The 15427-nt window shown below is 55.1% G+C and overlaps 1 protein-coding gene across 4 annotated transcripts in view; it reads right to left on the reverse strand.

The window, feature by feature from the left end:
* GRIK3 (glutamate ionotropic receptor kainate type subunit 3) overlaps positions 1 to 15427 on the reverse strand; it is a 225983-nt gene that overhangs the window by 66360 nt on the left and 144196 nt on the right. For all 4 annotated transcript variants that reach the window (XM_044237822.1, XM_044237821.1, XM_044237823.1 and 1 more), the window contains exons 4-5: positions 8893 to 9074; positions 6243 to 6296 (exon numbers count right to left, since the gene is read on the reverse strand). In XM_044237822.1, the coding sequence (XP_044093757.1) occupies positions 6243 to 6296; positions 8893 to 9074 (236 nt within the window). The remainder of the gene's footprint in view (positions 1 to 6242; positions 6297 to 8892; positions 9075 to 15427) is intronic.

Below are 15427 nucleotides of genomic sequence, written 5' to 3' on the forward strand. Positions count from 1 at the left end.
TCTGTCTTATTCAAACACTCCCGTGCTTTATGCCCCACTGATCGCCGAACATGTGACATGTACCTGATCAGTCTTTGGAGCTGTTCTAGGGCGTATAAGCTGCAGAGAGTCTGGGGTGCGGCCCGGCAACTCTGTGATTTGGGAAGCCCCTCATCTTAGTCATGACTCCTGACAGGCGGAGCTGGGGACAGGTGCGGAATCAGAGAGGAGCGGAGGGGTGCGGGGAAGGGCATGCCCAGAAGGAGGCCTCGTTCCCCGCAGTGCCTTCCCAAGCGCAGCGCACAGAGACAGCCCGGGCAAAGCCGGGGAGCACAGACTGCGAGGCCAAGCTATCTGGGTCCCAGCTGCATCGACCTTCCTTACCTCCATGGGTTCAGCTGCCAAAACGCAGGCGATAATAACAGGACCTAGCAGGTGGGGTTGTGATGAGGAAGAAGAGGGTTCATGGGTGTGCGCAGAGCATGTGTGCCGTATGGGAGACGTTAGGCGAGTGTTTGGCCGATGCTTCTCTTCTGCTTTCTCTGGCTGCCGGTCCTCTGGGTGACAGGCATGAGATATGGCCCCAGGGACATGCCCAGATGTTGGAGGAGAAGAGCAGGCAGGAGCTGGGTCCTTCCTGCTTACCCGTCTTGGCAACACAGGAACAATCTTGATGGGCTAATAGCTACTGAGCACCTGTAAACCCCAGCACAGCAGGCAGCGTTCTAAGTGCCTTTTGTAAATGAACTCGCTGAATTCTCATTTCTACCTTATCCGAGGAGTGTATTACCATCACCCCATTTGGAAAGAAAGAAATGAGTCACAGAGAGGTTAGGTTTAATGGCTAACCCGGGGAGCAGTGGAGTCCAACCCGGGCAGCCCAGCTCCAGAGCCCCATCTCTGTCCCATGACCAGCCCGCCATCCACAGAATTCAGAATGGTCTCTGGGATCCAACCCCCTCATTCCCATGTTTATGGGTCCTTCATGCTTTCTCAGAATGAGATGCAAGTTCCTTAGATTAGTTCACAAGGCTCTCCACCCCTCTCCAGCCCCACTTTTCTTCCCACACCCTCCCATGTTTGTTTCAGGAACCAAAGCACTTTCGTTCCCCTCCCTATCTCCCTGACCACTGTCCATGCCCCCTTCATGCAGCTTCTGTCGCTGTGCCAGCATTTATGCATGTTCTAGCCTCCGGCTGGACCGTCTGTCTTCTCAACCCTCTTGGGTGGGCTATTCTCTGAGATTCAATTCAAGTGGCACCTCTTCCAGGAAGCCTCCCCTGACTTCTCCTTTACACATGCACAATAGGAGGGGGGTCAGGGGGGGCTTTAGTTCTTATCCTGGGAGTTCTTGGCTTTCACTCCACCGATAACAACCGTTAGTGTCTGTGTCTGTCTCCCCCATGAACCCCTGAGCCAAATACCCCTGTCACCCAAAATGGAAAGAAAGGTCAGCCAGCCAAGTAGCTCTCTGGGGTGCCTAAACAGCAGTGAGAGGGTCTGGGATGGGGGACTAGTGTTTCACATCCTCCTCTCAGGGGGAGTTCTCAGTGAAGCTGGAGGCTAGGAAGGGTTTGGCAAACTGCCTGGGGTGAGGAGGGTGAGACCCTTAAGGGGCCTGCTTTAATATCAAGAGATCTTCTCCCAAATCATCTTTGAAGGCAGGTAGGGGGAGGTGGAGCCATTTTGTTCTGCAGAATGGAGAATGTGAGTTTGGGCCAGAGCTAACTTGTGGGGCCATGGACGAGAAGTTGACTTCTGCCCCCCCCCCCCAGGGGCCCCCTCCTCACTCCACCCCTGCACAGGATCCAGCCTCCTTTCCAAAGCAGGGCTGACCAATAGCTAAGGCCCGAAGGGTGCCAAAGCATCAGCCTGACAGGGTGTCCGAGACTCGGTTTGCCCTCCTCTAGGACCAGAGGCCAACCGGACTCTGTGGGAAGCGTGGCAGCTCTGGCCCTGGTGGGGGGTTTTGGGGGCTGGTGACAGCACCCTTCCCATCCCCAGATGTAGCACGTGGTCTGCTGACACTCTGTGACTCTGTGTCCGCAGCCATTTGAGCCCAGGGAGAGGGGCGGGACGGGGCGTGACTGCTGAGATCGCTTCCCTCCCTGTCACCCCGAGCCTGGGACACAAAGCGTCCCCACTCCCAGGACGTGAGGGCAGCGATGACGGGGAGCTGCTAAAGAGGCCTCTTTGTCCAGCTCCAAGTCTGTGTCCACACTGCCCTGAGACCCCAAGCGCTGTACACAGTGAACCGTGGGCAACCTTGCCGCTTGGCAAAAAGTTGCTGTTCTCGATGCCAAATGTTGACACACTGAATTCAGTATCGACGAGGGACCTTTTAGAAACATTCAGCATAACATAATAGACTAATTCATTAGCACCCCATGGGTCTGACTGGGTAGAAGCTGAAGCTCGGAAAACATTGCCTTAAGGAATGACAGATGAAAATATCTTTCCCATGATATAACTGTTATTGCCGGGAAGTGGCATTAATTGTGATTGCTTATCTATTAATTTATTATAATTCTTTTTTCACCTCCAGGCTTTTACCTACACATGACATGTACCAGGGGCTCAGCTGGGGCTGATTAACGCGGGGTTATCTGGGAAAGGCTCGAAGCTGGCTGGAGCAGATAATGGCCGCTGGGGTAATTAAAATGTCTTCTGCGTGAAAGAAGCAAGTTTGGAGAATTTTTTAGAGGCGAGGCGCTGGTGATGTGGGTTTCCTAAAGGGAAGGAGATAAATGCCAAATGCCGCCGCCCTCCTGAAATACAGCCTCGACGGACCAATGGGCGCAGGGAGCCAGCATCACGAGGTAGGCTGGGAAGCCAACGGGGGCTGGAGAGAGGATCGTGGAGCGGGCGCCGAGGCTGAAGCGGGATGAGGGCCCGAGCGGAGGGCCCAAGGGACAGAGCTGCCGCCCTGGAAGGTGGGCGGGGAGGGGGCAGCTGGGGGAGAGGCTGGTGGACCTCTTCTCCGCCGACACACGCAGACAGCAGAGCCGAGCGTGGTGTGCGGGTTGTCCCTCCCTGGGAAGATCCACTCTTCCTGACCCTCAGAGAGGCACGGGGAGGACGAGCAGGGGGCCAGGACAGCCATGTACAAGACCGGCAGTCGGCACCAAGGCCTCTACCCCTGATCTGCTACGAGACTCTGGACAGCTCCCTCAACCTCTCTGGTCCCTCGTTGGCCCCTCCATCAAAGAGGAGCAAAAACCCTGCCCTGGGAAGAGGAAAAGCTGCGATGTGAGAAAGGGCTTGGGAACCTGTGAAGTGTGGGCCCTGCTGAGATCTGTGGAGGCTCCATTCCCCTCCCCACTGGTGTCAGTCACCACGTCTGGCCCATCGCTGCTAGGTGGCCAGAGGAGGCCAGCCCCCGCCTCGTGCGGGCTTTCAGCATGACATCTCCCAGCGGAGGCCCTTGGAGCTGGACAGCTCCCAGCTGGTAAAAGCCCTCCCTCTGCCCCTTTCTTGCTGGGTGACCTCTCGAGCCTCGGTTTCTACTTTGCTATAAAGTTGGGCGATCATACCTCCCTTGGAGAGACGTTCTGGATTTGTGGATGAGACGTTGTAAGCTGAATACAGAGAAGACCTACGCGGGAGCTACTTCACCCCCCGAACTCTTACCTCCTACTCTACTCAAATAAATACCGGGCACTTGACACAGTGGTAGCGCTGTTACTGTACCCATTGTGTAGATGAGAAAAGGAGGCCCAGGGAGGTGAAGTAGCATGCCCAGGGAAGTGGAAGGATCTTGACTCTAACTCATGCAGGCTGGCCCCAGAGTCCATGGTCTTAACTGTTGCCATGACAAGATTGTTGATAACTTCATGGATTACTTTCTACTTTGTATGGTAGTCATTTGCTCATTCAAGCTTTCATGAGCGCCTACTGCATACCAGGCACTCTTTGGGTGCTGGAGATGGGTAGGTGAACCGGGCACAGTCCTTGATCTCTATATGCATGAAGGAAGCCTGCCAGCTGGTGAGCGTTGTTGGGTCCATCTCCGCACACTCTCTCCCACCCAAGTGCCCAGCTCAGTACCTGAGGCCTTGAGAGGATCTGTACATGCCTGCTGCAAGTGAGTAAATGGATGCCTGAATTAAGGAAATAAAAAAGTAAGAGAAATGGATGCTGTCTAGGGCTGGAGGAGGCCCTGCGGCATTAGGAGACTGCCCTGAGCCTTCCTCCAAGACCTCTAACCTTGGCCCCAGGAAGGCAATGGCATTAAGGAGAGCAACATGGGGGCGCCTGGGTGGCTCAGTGGGTTAAACCTCTGCCTTCAGCTCAAGTCATGGTCTCGGGGTCCTGGGATCAAATCCTGCATCGGGCTCTCTGCTTGGCAGGGAGCCTGCTTCCTTCTCTCTCTCTCTCTCTGCCTGCCTCTCTGCCTGCTTGTGATCCCTGTCTGTCAAATAAATAAATAAAATATTTTTTTAAAAATGAGAGCAACATGGGAAGAGTCTTCTCTAGAGCCTTGCCTGAAGGTCCATAGGGCTAAGGGCCCAGAAGTTGGTCTTAGTACCCTAGAAGCCCAGGGCTGCCATGCCTGGGGACAGGGCCTTGGGCCCCTGGAATGTGCCCCTCTGCTCCTTCCCAGCCCTGCTCCTCTACCCAGCTCCTAGCTCCAAAAAGAGGTAGAATATGGGAGATCTGGGGACCTTATCCTCCAGCCTCTAATGACTTTCCAGGATATAGCACGACATGGAAAAATCAACTTGGGTGGGCAGAAATCCAGAAAGAACTTGGGGAAGAAAGTGCCTGATCTTAGTCACCAGCTTCCAGAATCCCTTTCTCCCAACATGACTCTGGGCAGACGCCCAGAGCTAAGCCCTGGATCAAGAGCATGTGCAGGCGGTCCTGAGCTCCACCATGGGCACAGGGAATGGTGGGTGGGGAGGAAGCCGTGGTGTGCTGGTAAACACTCAGTAACCAGCTCTCAGGGGAGGGGAGGATGCAAATCCTTCTTCATAATATCCACCAACTTTGGTGGTATGAATACTCCTTCCACCACAGCCAACTCCAAGCTACCTCCATGCTATCACTGAATGTGGATTTGGGAGCAGATGACTACAACGGGTTCTAGAAATCAGTCAGCTCTCCAGTGAAGCTCTAACCTGTCACTTGGCCTTTGCTTATGCTGTTCCCTCTGCATGGCAAACTCTTCCTCTCTCTCCTTAGTGAACTCCTACTGATCCTTCAAGGCCCCAGTTAAGCATCTATCTTCCTGCCTCAAATTTCCCACCTTTTGCCAGCCCCTCTGCACCCGGTGTCTCCTTCCACAGTGCACCACCGCCGTGTCCAGGCATGTCATGGCACATGCCTGCCAACGGAGCTAGACGCAAAGGTGGGGATGGCACAGGATGGGAGCTCCTCGAGGGCAGGGCCTCCACACAGTCGTCCTGAGACCCTCACCGATGCCCAGGCACTGGGGAAGGAGGGTTCCTGGGTGCCAGATGGATGAGCAAACACAGAAGCCTGCCGGGCTGTCGGTGATGCCGCCACGTGCCCCAGAACCGGGCTGGGTGGAAAAGTCCTCCCAGGTCCCCAGCGAGGTGCTAGGACATCTACTCCAAGGCAGGGTGGCTGGGTGTGGGCGCCCCTTTGCCACAGGGCGCCCCTTTATTCTGCTGGTTTCAGGCCACAACTAATTATCCTAATGGGTTTAAATGGCCCTCAATATTCTCCGAGTTTGGACAGGACCCATCTGGAGCCTGCAGGTGGGCTGGCCCAGCTGAGAGTGAGTGGGCAGATTTCAGCACAGATGCTGCAGGAATCCAAAGTAGTATTTCCTGTTGTTGTGTGAGGACTGAGACATCCTCGGGGAAGCGTGTGGGCTGGGAGCCGAGGGTCTTCCTAATAAGAGCAGCTAATACTTTTACCGCCTTCACCCGCATCAGGGACTGCCCTCAGCATTTTATTTTCGGAGCTCAACATTCTAGGAGGTAGAAGCCATTATCGCACCCATTTTGCAGACGAAGAGGCTGAGGCCAGGAAGCTAATGACTGACTAGTCCTCAGAAAGGGTTGTGTTGACACAGGCAGGTCTAGACTCCCTGTCCTGAGTCACAGCTCTGGGACGTTTCTCAAAGTGGGTGTGCCACGGAGATGTCTCTGGGCCCTTGCCTGAGGCTGTACCTAGAGCCTTTGGAAGCAAGGCCTGCCTGAGTCTCCTCTTGCTCTTGCAATGGTCCCCACCAGGCTGATCGTGTTCTGAGGGAGTCCCACCCCAGCCCATGTCGGAACCCAGGGGTACGTTACCAGAGTGGTGAAGATGAAGTGGTAGTACTCGGTCATCATGCCCATGGCCATGGCCTGCGGGAGAGCAGAACGTCAGCGGTGTGCAGGGAGTACCCGGAAACCCCCTCCTCATCTGCAACCCCAGTGGTGAAGACCAGACTTGGGGGGGGGCTTGGGGGAGGTGGGCCACTCGGAGTGGGATGTCCTCTGAGACCACCTCCCCGAAGTGATGACTGGCTGGCAGACGGGGGGGTGTGTGTGGTGGTGTTTCCCTGGAATGTGCTGCCAAGTCCTCGGGACACATTCAAATACAGAATCTCGGGGCTCCTGGGTGACTCAGTCAGTTAGACATCTGCCTTGGGCTCAGATCAGGATCCTGGGTCCTGGGATCAAGTCCCCACGTCAGGCTCCCTACTCAGCAGAGTCGGCTTGTCCCTCTCCCTTTGCCCCCTCCCTGCTTGTGCTCACTCTCTTTCTCAAATAAATACACAAAATCTTTAAAAAAAATGCAGAATCTTGGGCTGTACTCTGCATGCAAAGATTCCAAATATTGCAGGGCTGGGCTGGGCCCAGTCTTCCGGCTCTTCCACGAGCATCACTGTGCTTGCTACACTTTGAGAAATGCAGTTGGAATTAGCCCCAGACTGTCTTCTCAAGGGCTCTGGCTCCACCCAGCTGCACTCACTGTCCTGGCTTGAGGGGGAGGTGTGTGAAAGCCTACCCCTGCCCCTGCCCCTGCCCTGGCCCCAGCCCAGCCAGGCCCCAGGAGGAGAGGCTGTGCTAGGGCTGATCTCCCTGGAGGGTGGAGACAGCACAGCCCGGCTTCCCTGTTCCAGGTGACCACCCGGCAGGTCGCTCCGTTGCCATGGGATTATTACCAGGTGTCATTACGAAGCCTGCATTACCTACATTTACGTGTTTTATTAGAAACCTATAATCTATATTACTAACGACCATAATGCACTTTCTACAGAGTTCTTCAGAATGCCAGGCCCCCTAAGTGCTCTGGAAGAAAATGGTCCCAGGGTCAGGTACACGTGGAAAGTGCCATTCCTTCTCTTGCCCTCCTGGAGACTTACAGCCCATGTCAGCAAGATCAAGGCTCAAACCAGGCCTCAGCCAGCAGCCATGGTTACCTCTGCAGAGCTTGGGGTTCAGAGGGGCACACAGTCTCCAGGTTTAATTCTGGATGTTTTCAAGTCAGACAGACATGGGAGTAAATTCTCACTCTCTGGCTGGATGACCTGGGCCCCTTCCTTTCCCCAGGAATCTCAGGTTCCTCACCTGTAAACTGGGCATGATAACCATTGCCACTTGCCGGGGGGGGGCGCTGACTGAGGGGCTCCGGACACCTGGCACATGGTCCCTCCTCAGCGTGACCAGCCAGGGTTGTGGCGGTCTCTGCTGCATGTGCCAGGAAGAGAAGGGAAGCACTAGGCGTGGGCCGTCGCCCAAGGAGGGGGGGTGAGGGTTCTCTGGGGGGCATCGGTCTCCTCCACAGTGACCCCACAGAGGCCCACACCCAGTGCCGACCCTGGGCTACACTTTTTCTCTGCCTCATCTCAAAATCCTCCGACCCCGTCCGAGGCAGAGATCACTGGTTTTGTCAGAGGAGGGGAGGGCACCGGGGCTCTCTCAGGCGCACAGAAGTGAGACTCAAACCCCCAAGTCAGCTATGCACCTATCTCGGGGTGAGGGAGCCTGGAGGAAGACACGGGCTGCTGGGCCACCTGCGTACCCCCTGTAGGGCTGGACTGGAAGGTGGGACTTGGACCAATGTCCCCACCCTAACCCGTCCTGGGACTTGAAAACTCGTATCCCCGGCATGGCACCTAGCCCCCTGCGCTGGGTCAGTTCCTCTCCAGTTCCACCCCGCCAGGTCAGGACTTAGAGCTCTACAGAACGCCTCCTTCAATCACCAAGGCCACTTTCTGGGGCCGTATAATTGCCTTTTACACAAAGCACTGGGTCAAATGGGAGCGTTCTGGGTTTCAGCTGCGGCACCCTCCAAGGAGGCTGTGGGCGATTTTGCTGTTTATCACTTAGGTAGCTGGCAGAGATGGCTCTGGTTCCCAGCATGCCACATTGGGCTGTGTCTGGAAAGGAACAGAGGCCCATCCAGGACCCAGAGCCATCTCCCTCCCCCACGGTCGCTGCAGAGCTGAGCAGATGGCACAGGGAACTTCAATAAACCTCCCAGTAGTAGAATAACCACAAGCGTTCTGGGCCACGGGGAACTCATCACAGAAGATGCAGTGTCCCCCCCTCCCCCCACCAGGGACCGTTCCTGCCACCCCGAGGCCTCCCAGGGCTTCCCGAAATGTTTGGTCCTGCGCCGCTTCAGTCCCTGCCTCCCACCTGCAGCCATAGCCCAGAAGGGAGCACTGAGGCAAGAGCCACCAGGCACTAGGCTGGGCTCAGCTCTGGCATTGCTCCGTCCTCACGCCAGCTCAGACCTTGGAGACCACGCGTGTCCATTCTGCCGCTGCAGAAACTCACACACGGGGGTCAGTTCATGCAGCCAGACTGAAGCAGAGCTGGGCTCCCCCCACCCCCACCGGCTCCAGTCACCTCCTGACTGTGGGTGCATGGGGAAAGTGGGGGTGGGGGAAGGGGCAGGCAGGTCCCGCCCCTCCCTTCCATGCCCCGGGGTTGGCTGGCACTCACACACCTGCTTGAGGATCTGAGCGGCCATGGTGTGACTGCAGTCGAAGATGATGCGGAATTCCCGGCCCCGCTTCATCTCCTTGAGTAGCGGGCGCGAGTCGTCCGAGTCAAGGGGCAGCTGGCGGATCTTCAGGCGGATATTGTACCTCGACGGGGCCATGATGAGCTCCTGCAGGCGGATGAGCCCTGGGAGGTCCCCGGGGTGCAAAAGACACACATGTACACACAGGTAAACACGGCTGTCAGCCTCCACGGACTCGGGTGAGCACATGGCCTGTGGCTGCAGGTCTGTGACCACACACAGACACACAGACACGGACGCGTGGCCCATAGAGCTTTGGGCAGGTGTGTGGACAGAGCCACGTGGGTCCAGACATGGCACCAGGATTCTTGGGTATGTCCGTGTGCACCAGGCTGTACATGCCGGCACACGTTCCCGGATATGTAGGCACGTACAAACACATGCTTAGAGGGACATGTTTGCTGATACAGACATATGTTGGGACTTCCTTACATGTGCACATCAAAGCCTGTGCCTACACAGACACACAGACACACGTACAGATTTAGCAGTAGGTACAGAGAGCAAATTCCCGCAAACCACGTCTACATGCTCCCCTCTACACTAGCTTTTATGGAGCCCAAACTAGAGGGCACCCCTCTTCATCACCCCACGTATGACACTGGGAAGGTGGGAACCTGCCTCCAGGACATGGGCACAAGTGAAGGCTGCAGGCTCAGGTGTACCAACTTTTGGACTACGTAAGACAAAGAGGTATTTGTGTGCCCAACCCAAGGGCAGCCTACCTCAGTAAACCTGACTGATTTTTCCAGGCTCTGCGCAATCACCTCCTCCATGAAGCCTGCCCCTACTGTTCTTTCCAAACAAGACACACCATCTCCCTCCCTCCTCCCTCAGCACTAGCCTCCTCTGGCCTCATCTCACTCCCTCGACCAACCATGGCCTTCTTAACCTCATGGGCTGGGTCCCCACAGCCCCTAGCATGGGTCCTGGCACTTAGGAGGCCCTCAACACAAATCACCATAATTGAACTGACTTACTGTTTTTTCCTTCCCACACTGAAAAATCCATCCTCCACCTTGGCATTTTGCAAAACCAGTTAATTTGGGGACTTCCAGGGAAAACTGAATGTCACTTCCTGGAGACAAATGGCTTACTTAGGTCTAATTAAGTTTATTTCCGTTGCTATTTCAAGGTCCATTCTTGCTGATTCCCTTCTGTTTAGCCTGGGAGTAAGCCTGCTGATACCCCCTCCCCACTCAGGGAGGGGCTGAGCCAACAGGGGCCGGGGTCCCACTGGGCTGTCTGCCCACACTCAGGGCTCAGGGTCTGTGTCTCGATTGCACACTCCACTCAGCTCTGCTCCATTCCCCCACAAACGGCAGTTGCTTCTCCTCTGGGGAGCAGCTTCTCCCCCGTGCTTGGACCATGTGACTCCGAGGAGTCCATCCCCAGCTCTCAGGGCACAGCACGTGCCCCAGCCTGGCCAATCAGCCCGCACATTCCTCTAGGCATAGGGATGGGCTCAGAGATGGGTGGGTGATGCCAGTTGGTCCTATCAGATGACTTCCAGAAATTGTACCAGAGCAACTGGTAAGAAATACACCCTTTTCCACTTACCTCCAAATAGGGAGGCAGTAAGTCTAGACATCACCACATAGAACCTGAGAAGGATTCCAACATGGCAGAAGTCAGGCCAAATAAGTCCTAATGATACCCATTTGAGCCTCTGGATCTAACAGTACCTGAAGCTAAAATGACTTTTGAGCTTCCTCAAATCCCCTCCCCACCCCCCCTTTTTTTTTTGGTGAAGCTAGTTTGCTCTGGATTAAAGTTACTATTGCAGTGTCCCCTATCTGGACGGAGTCCCTCTCACACAGACCGCCTACTTTGAAAGCCTTCCAACAGAGCCTCCGGGTTTCCAAAGCCATTTCTGATTACAAATGCCTGGATCTGTTCAGCTTCTTCTTCGAATTCCGGAGGGCTGGACGTGAGGAAGGCCATCTGGCATACACCATTCCCCTCGGCTGGGGAGGACAGAGATCTATCCCCGTGACCTGAGCTTCCCAAGGAGCTCCCAAACAGGCTTTGCCATGGCCACCGGCCTCAGGATTCCCCCCACCCCCCCTGGAAGGTCCCATACCCAGGTGTGCGGGCTGGCGAAGGGCTCTGGAGTCTGGAGTGATCTGGATCTAATAGGGGCTACAGGGCTTCCCAATACCAGACTTGAGATGGAGTCGGAAGGGGCCATCAGCTGACCTGCGCCGAGGAGGGAGGGACCACCATCTCCTCTGGAACACACACCAGCCTCATCCTCCTTCCCCATCTCGCCCCAGAAATTCTCAGTGGGGCTGAACGATGCTGCCCTCTCACACTTGTTACCCTGGGAGGCGCCCCGCCTTCACTTCGCTCCCACTCGCTCAGTGTTGGGAGGCATGCACGGCAGCAGCAGGCACGTGAGCTTTGGGGATCCAGGACGTGAGGACAGGGACAGCCTGCACGTTGGAGCAGAGACCCCCGGAGTCTTCCTGTCAGCCAAATGCATTGCCCCGTGTAATGGACAGTGACCCACATTCTCCGGTAGCAAATGTCAGACCTCCTTCTCATCAGTGTATTCCCGAAGGAGACCAGAGGCCCATCTCAGCCCACCCCAGCAGAAGACGAGGCTCTTACTTGCCCGAGATGAGCCTTCCTTCCTCGCTGCTTTCCTAATCAATCTCTCTCAAAATATCTACAGTGAATCATGGTTGTTAGAATCATGCTTTTCACTTACAAAGCACTTCTGCATTCATTACCCTATTTAAACATCTCCCTGTCCTAGAAGGCAGGCCGACTGTGCCAGGGTTACGAAGAGACGGAGGCCCACGGAGGGTAAGGTTCTGCGGCATGCTAGCCGTAGACTGGGATTTGGGACCCAACCTTCTGGCTCTTACATTGGGGTCCTTCACCTCGGCTTTTTCTAAGACCCTTCCTTTTGCCCTTGATATCAGTTTGCCTTTGTGTGCAGATGAGGTTACAAAGGGGACCACTTGTCACAGGTCACAGGGCAAACCCTGCTGCGTCCTATAATATAATCATTTGCGATATTCTCTCACTGATGTTCCCGAAATCATGCGCCAAAGTTGTTTCCATTCTTCTTGTCCCTGTGTTTTTGGTGGGTACACAAGATCACATAATAAGCCCTCCAATCAAACCCCAATTTCTGTTTTGCTTCCTGCCCCATCGAGGCCATTCCCCCCGAACAAATCCCACCTATCGTCAAGGCTATCTTATGGTCATGAGGTAATCAAAGGGTTTAGAGTAAAGAAAGGCTCTTGCCCATGCTTTCCTCTTTCTCCTGCATCCTGACTAACCCTGGTGCTTCTCCATGAGGCTGCGGCACCCCATCCCACCCCTCCCTGATTCTAGAAACTGTTAACAACTCTTTTCTCAACGCCATTGACCTCCCTGTGTCATCATGCGGCCATCGTCATCCGTGAGGCCCCAGGCACACTCAAAAAGAGTTCTCTCCGTAGTCGATTGTAGGGATGACCTAAATTCTTCACCCCACTCTGTAGCTACACCCTTAGCCAGGTAACTTTGCAGGTGACCTCTGACTGCGGGCAGGTGACCCGCCTCACTCAGGATATTGGGCTCCAGCATGTAACCCGTGTTGGCCAATGGTGTATCAGCAGGCGGGTCACAAGCAGACAGTAGAAACGGAAGGGCACCCTGGGTCTCTTCTTTTGCACCTCTGCAATTGTCATGACCATGTGCCCAGGCTAGCCTGCTGGTGCCTTTCATCTCCACCAACAGTTAAATGACGCCCCCAGCAGGGGAGGGATCCAGCTGAGATCAGAACCACCACCTGGCCAAGCTCAGCCAATCAGCCACCCCACACACTTGTGAGATCAACACATGCTTTGTATTCAAAGCCACTGCATTTTGGGGAGTGGTTGGCAGACACAGCACCACTAATTATAGAGATGGGTGTGCCCTCTTCTAACATGCTGAGAGAACCAGGATATGGCTCCGGTAGCAGGGTGCCAGTGCCCAGAGCTGACGGGGGCTTGCTTAAAAGCCAGTCAGGGGGCACTCCCTTTCCTATCCGACTCTGCTCAGAGTAGTAACCACCGACTCGGTGAGCTGTCCAGGATGGTGTGCTGGACAGTTCCTAGACAAATTTTCCTCCTTGATAAGAGGCATGAGTCACATTAAGAGCAATCTCTTTGGCTCCTCTTTCCTTCTATTTCTTGGGGTGTTAGCACGTGAGGATGGGCTGGCTTGGAGCTGGAGCAGCTCTATTTTGACTGTGAGAGAGAAGCCAAGAGACCTGGAAGGAAATGGAGCCAGTGCCCCAGCTCTACTGAGCTGCTAAACCAGCCCTGGGTAGGACCATCTCCAGACTCCTGTCCGTCAGAGAACGAAGTGCCCATTGCTCGAGTCAGTGGGAACCGGGATGTCTGTGAGTCCAGCCCGAACATCCAAAGGCATGCTGCCCCCAAGGCAAATCCAGCCCAAGCCTGCTCTGAACTGCTTCCCATTCTGGGCGGGGGGGGAGGGGGGGGCTTGAAGATCTGCCACGTTGTCCCTTTGAAATACCCTGATTCTGGGAGGACACCTCTTACCACCCGCCAGTCCTCATCAAAGTCTTCCTATTATTTGACTGAATCCCTAGTGCCCAGTGTGTTCTTGACCAAACCCGCTCCCTCCCAGACTCCCTCGTGTGTTTAAATGTTTGTTAAACTGAATTGAACCGAATTGAAAATCAAGTTGAATTAAACTCTAATTAAATCCTGCAAGAAAGGGTGTTCTGGGCACTGGTAAGAGTGAAGAAATGAAGATGGGATCCCCTCTCTTTTGCGAAGTTAATCATGCTGGAGGAGAGTGTGTGCCCCCCACCCCACCCCCCAGAGGCGGCTGGGCATACCAGGCCTTCCGAGCTGATAATTGAGAGGCTCGCTCATGTCCTCAGAGTGAAGGCACTGGAGGAGAGGGAGCTCCAGGCGTTAGCATCCGCTCTGAGCAGCCTCAGAGCAGGGTATCCCTCCTCCACAAAGCCTCTGCCCCCAGCCCTTCCAGTCCGAAGGCCCTAGGACCTCGGGGCTGTGGTCCGCCCCTGCGTCGCTTCTCACTGCTTTGTGACCCTCGCGGTGTCACCCTGTTCATGTCTAGTTCTTTCCTGCCATCCTGGCCCCGAGTTCTCTTCTAGGCAGCCCCTCCAATCCAGGCCTCCTTCGTCCCTGCCCGCAACAAGCTGGCCACCCCCACGTGACTTCTGGCTCCTGGCTCTCCGGGCCACCCGCCCCACGAGATGCCATCACAGCCACCTTCCGAGAAACTCTGCTTTCAGAATTATTCTACTTCTGTGCTCAACAACACTCAGTGCGCTTTGGCTGCTCCCAAGGTCAGGGGTGAACTCCGAAGTCAGACAGTGGAACCTTCGCACAGCCTGATACACTCTGTTTACCTGACCTTTTCCTCCCACCTTCCGAACTTGAATCTTCTCCCCCTGCCAGGCTGCACTCTTGAGGAGGCTGCCACGCACAATCGCTCCTCCTTGGTTTTCGCTCAGGCTGTCCCAGCCACTGGTGATGCCCTCACACCTTCTCTTTGTCTGTTCACCCTCGAGGCTCCACTCAGGTCTCTCTCCCTCTGGTAAGTCAGCCCAGATCACCCAAACCCGCCGGGCTTCCTCTCCCTGAGAGCCTTGGCACTGACTGTATGTACCTGTCACTTGACTCTCAGCTCTGATGGCCTGGAATGACCCCAGTGACCTCTGGGGGTGTGCTCACACCCCTACCATAGGATTCACTCCTCCAAAAACGATGGGATTACGACATCCTCATTCTTCTCCCTTACCGGTGCCCAGGACTCTCTTCCTGCAATATTTAATGATGACGTATTTCATCCTGATTTTTAATTCAATTCAATTCAGTTCAGTTCAATAAGCATTTAAAAACATCTCTGTTGTACCGGGCCTTGTGCTAAAGCCTGCGGGCACACAAGGCTCATGGTCTGGACAAGCCACCACAGCCCTTCCTGGCAGTGTGCTAAGTGAGACCATCTAACAGGGCTGCCGGAATGCTGGCCGTGACCCGGCGTGGGGTCCTCATGCCCCTCAATGGCAGACAGCTCATGCTGGGGGCACCGAGTGGGGGCAGGGGCCCTGTCTTCCATGATCTCCTGTCTGGTACTGTGGGCATAGCAGGAACACAATAGAGGCTTGTAGAATCCCAAGTTAAACAGCTTTTCTGAGGGATTCACTCCCCGTGATTCCCACTCCCCATTAGAAGGTAATCAAGAGCTGACATAGAATCACAGGCTGCAGAATGCCGAAGAAGGCTTTTCTCCAGCTTGGATGCTACAGCTCTTGACTTGACACGTGCCCAGAGAAGGGCCAGATGGGTTAAGTGACTTGCCAAGGTCACTTTCTCTTAAGAGGCCAGGCTAAGAAATGTCTTGGGACTTGAGTCTTTAGAAAGGAAGAGGAAGAGAGGAAACAGCCCTGTGCTATCCAGCTAGCAAGTGTCAGAGC

This window comes from Neovison vison, chromosome 2 (assembly GCF_020171115.1).
Source record: "Neovison vison isolate M4711 chromosome 2, ASM_NN_V1, whole genome shotgun sequence".
Lineage (NCBI taxonomy): Eukaryota > Metazoa > Chordata > Mammalia > Carnivora > Mustelidae > Neogale > Neogale vison.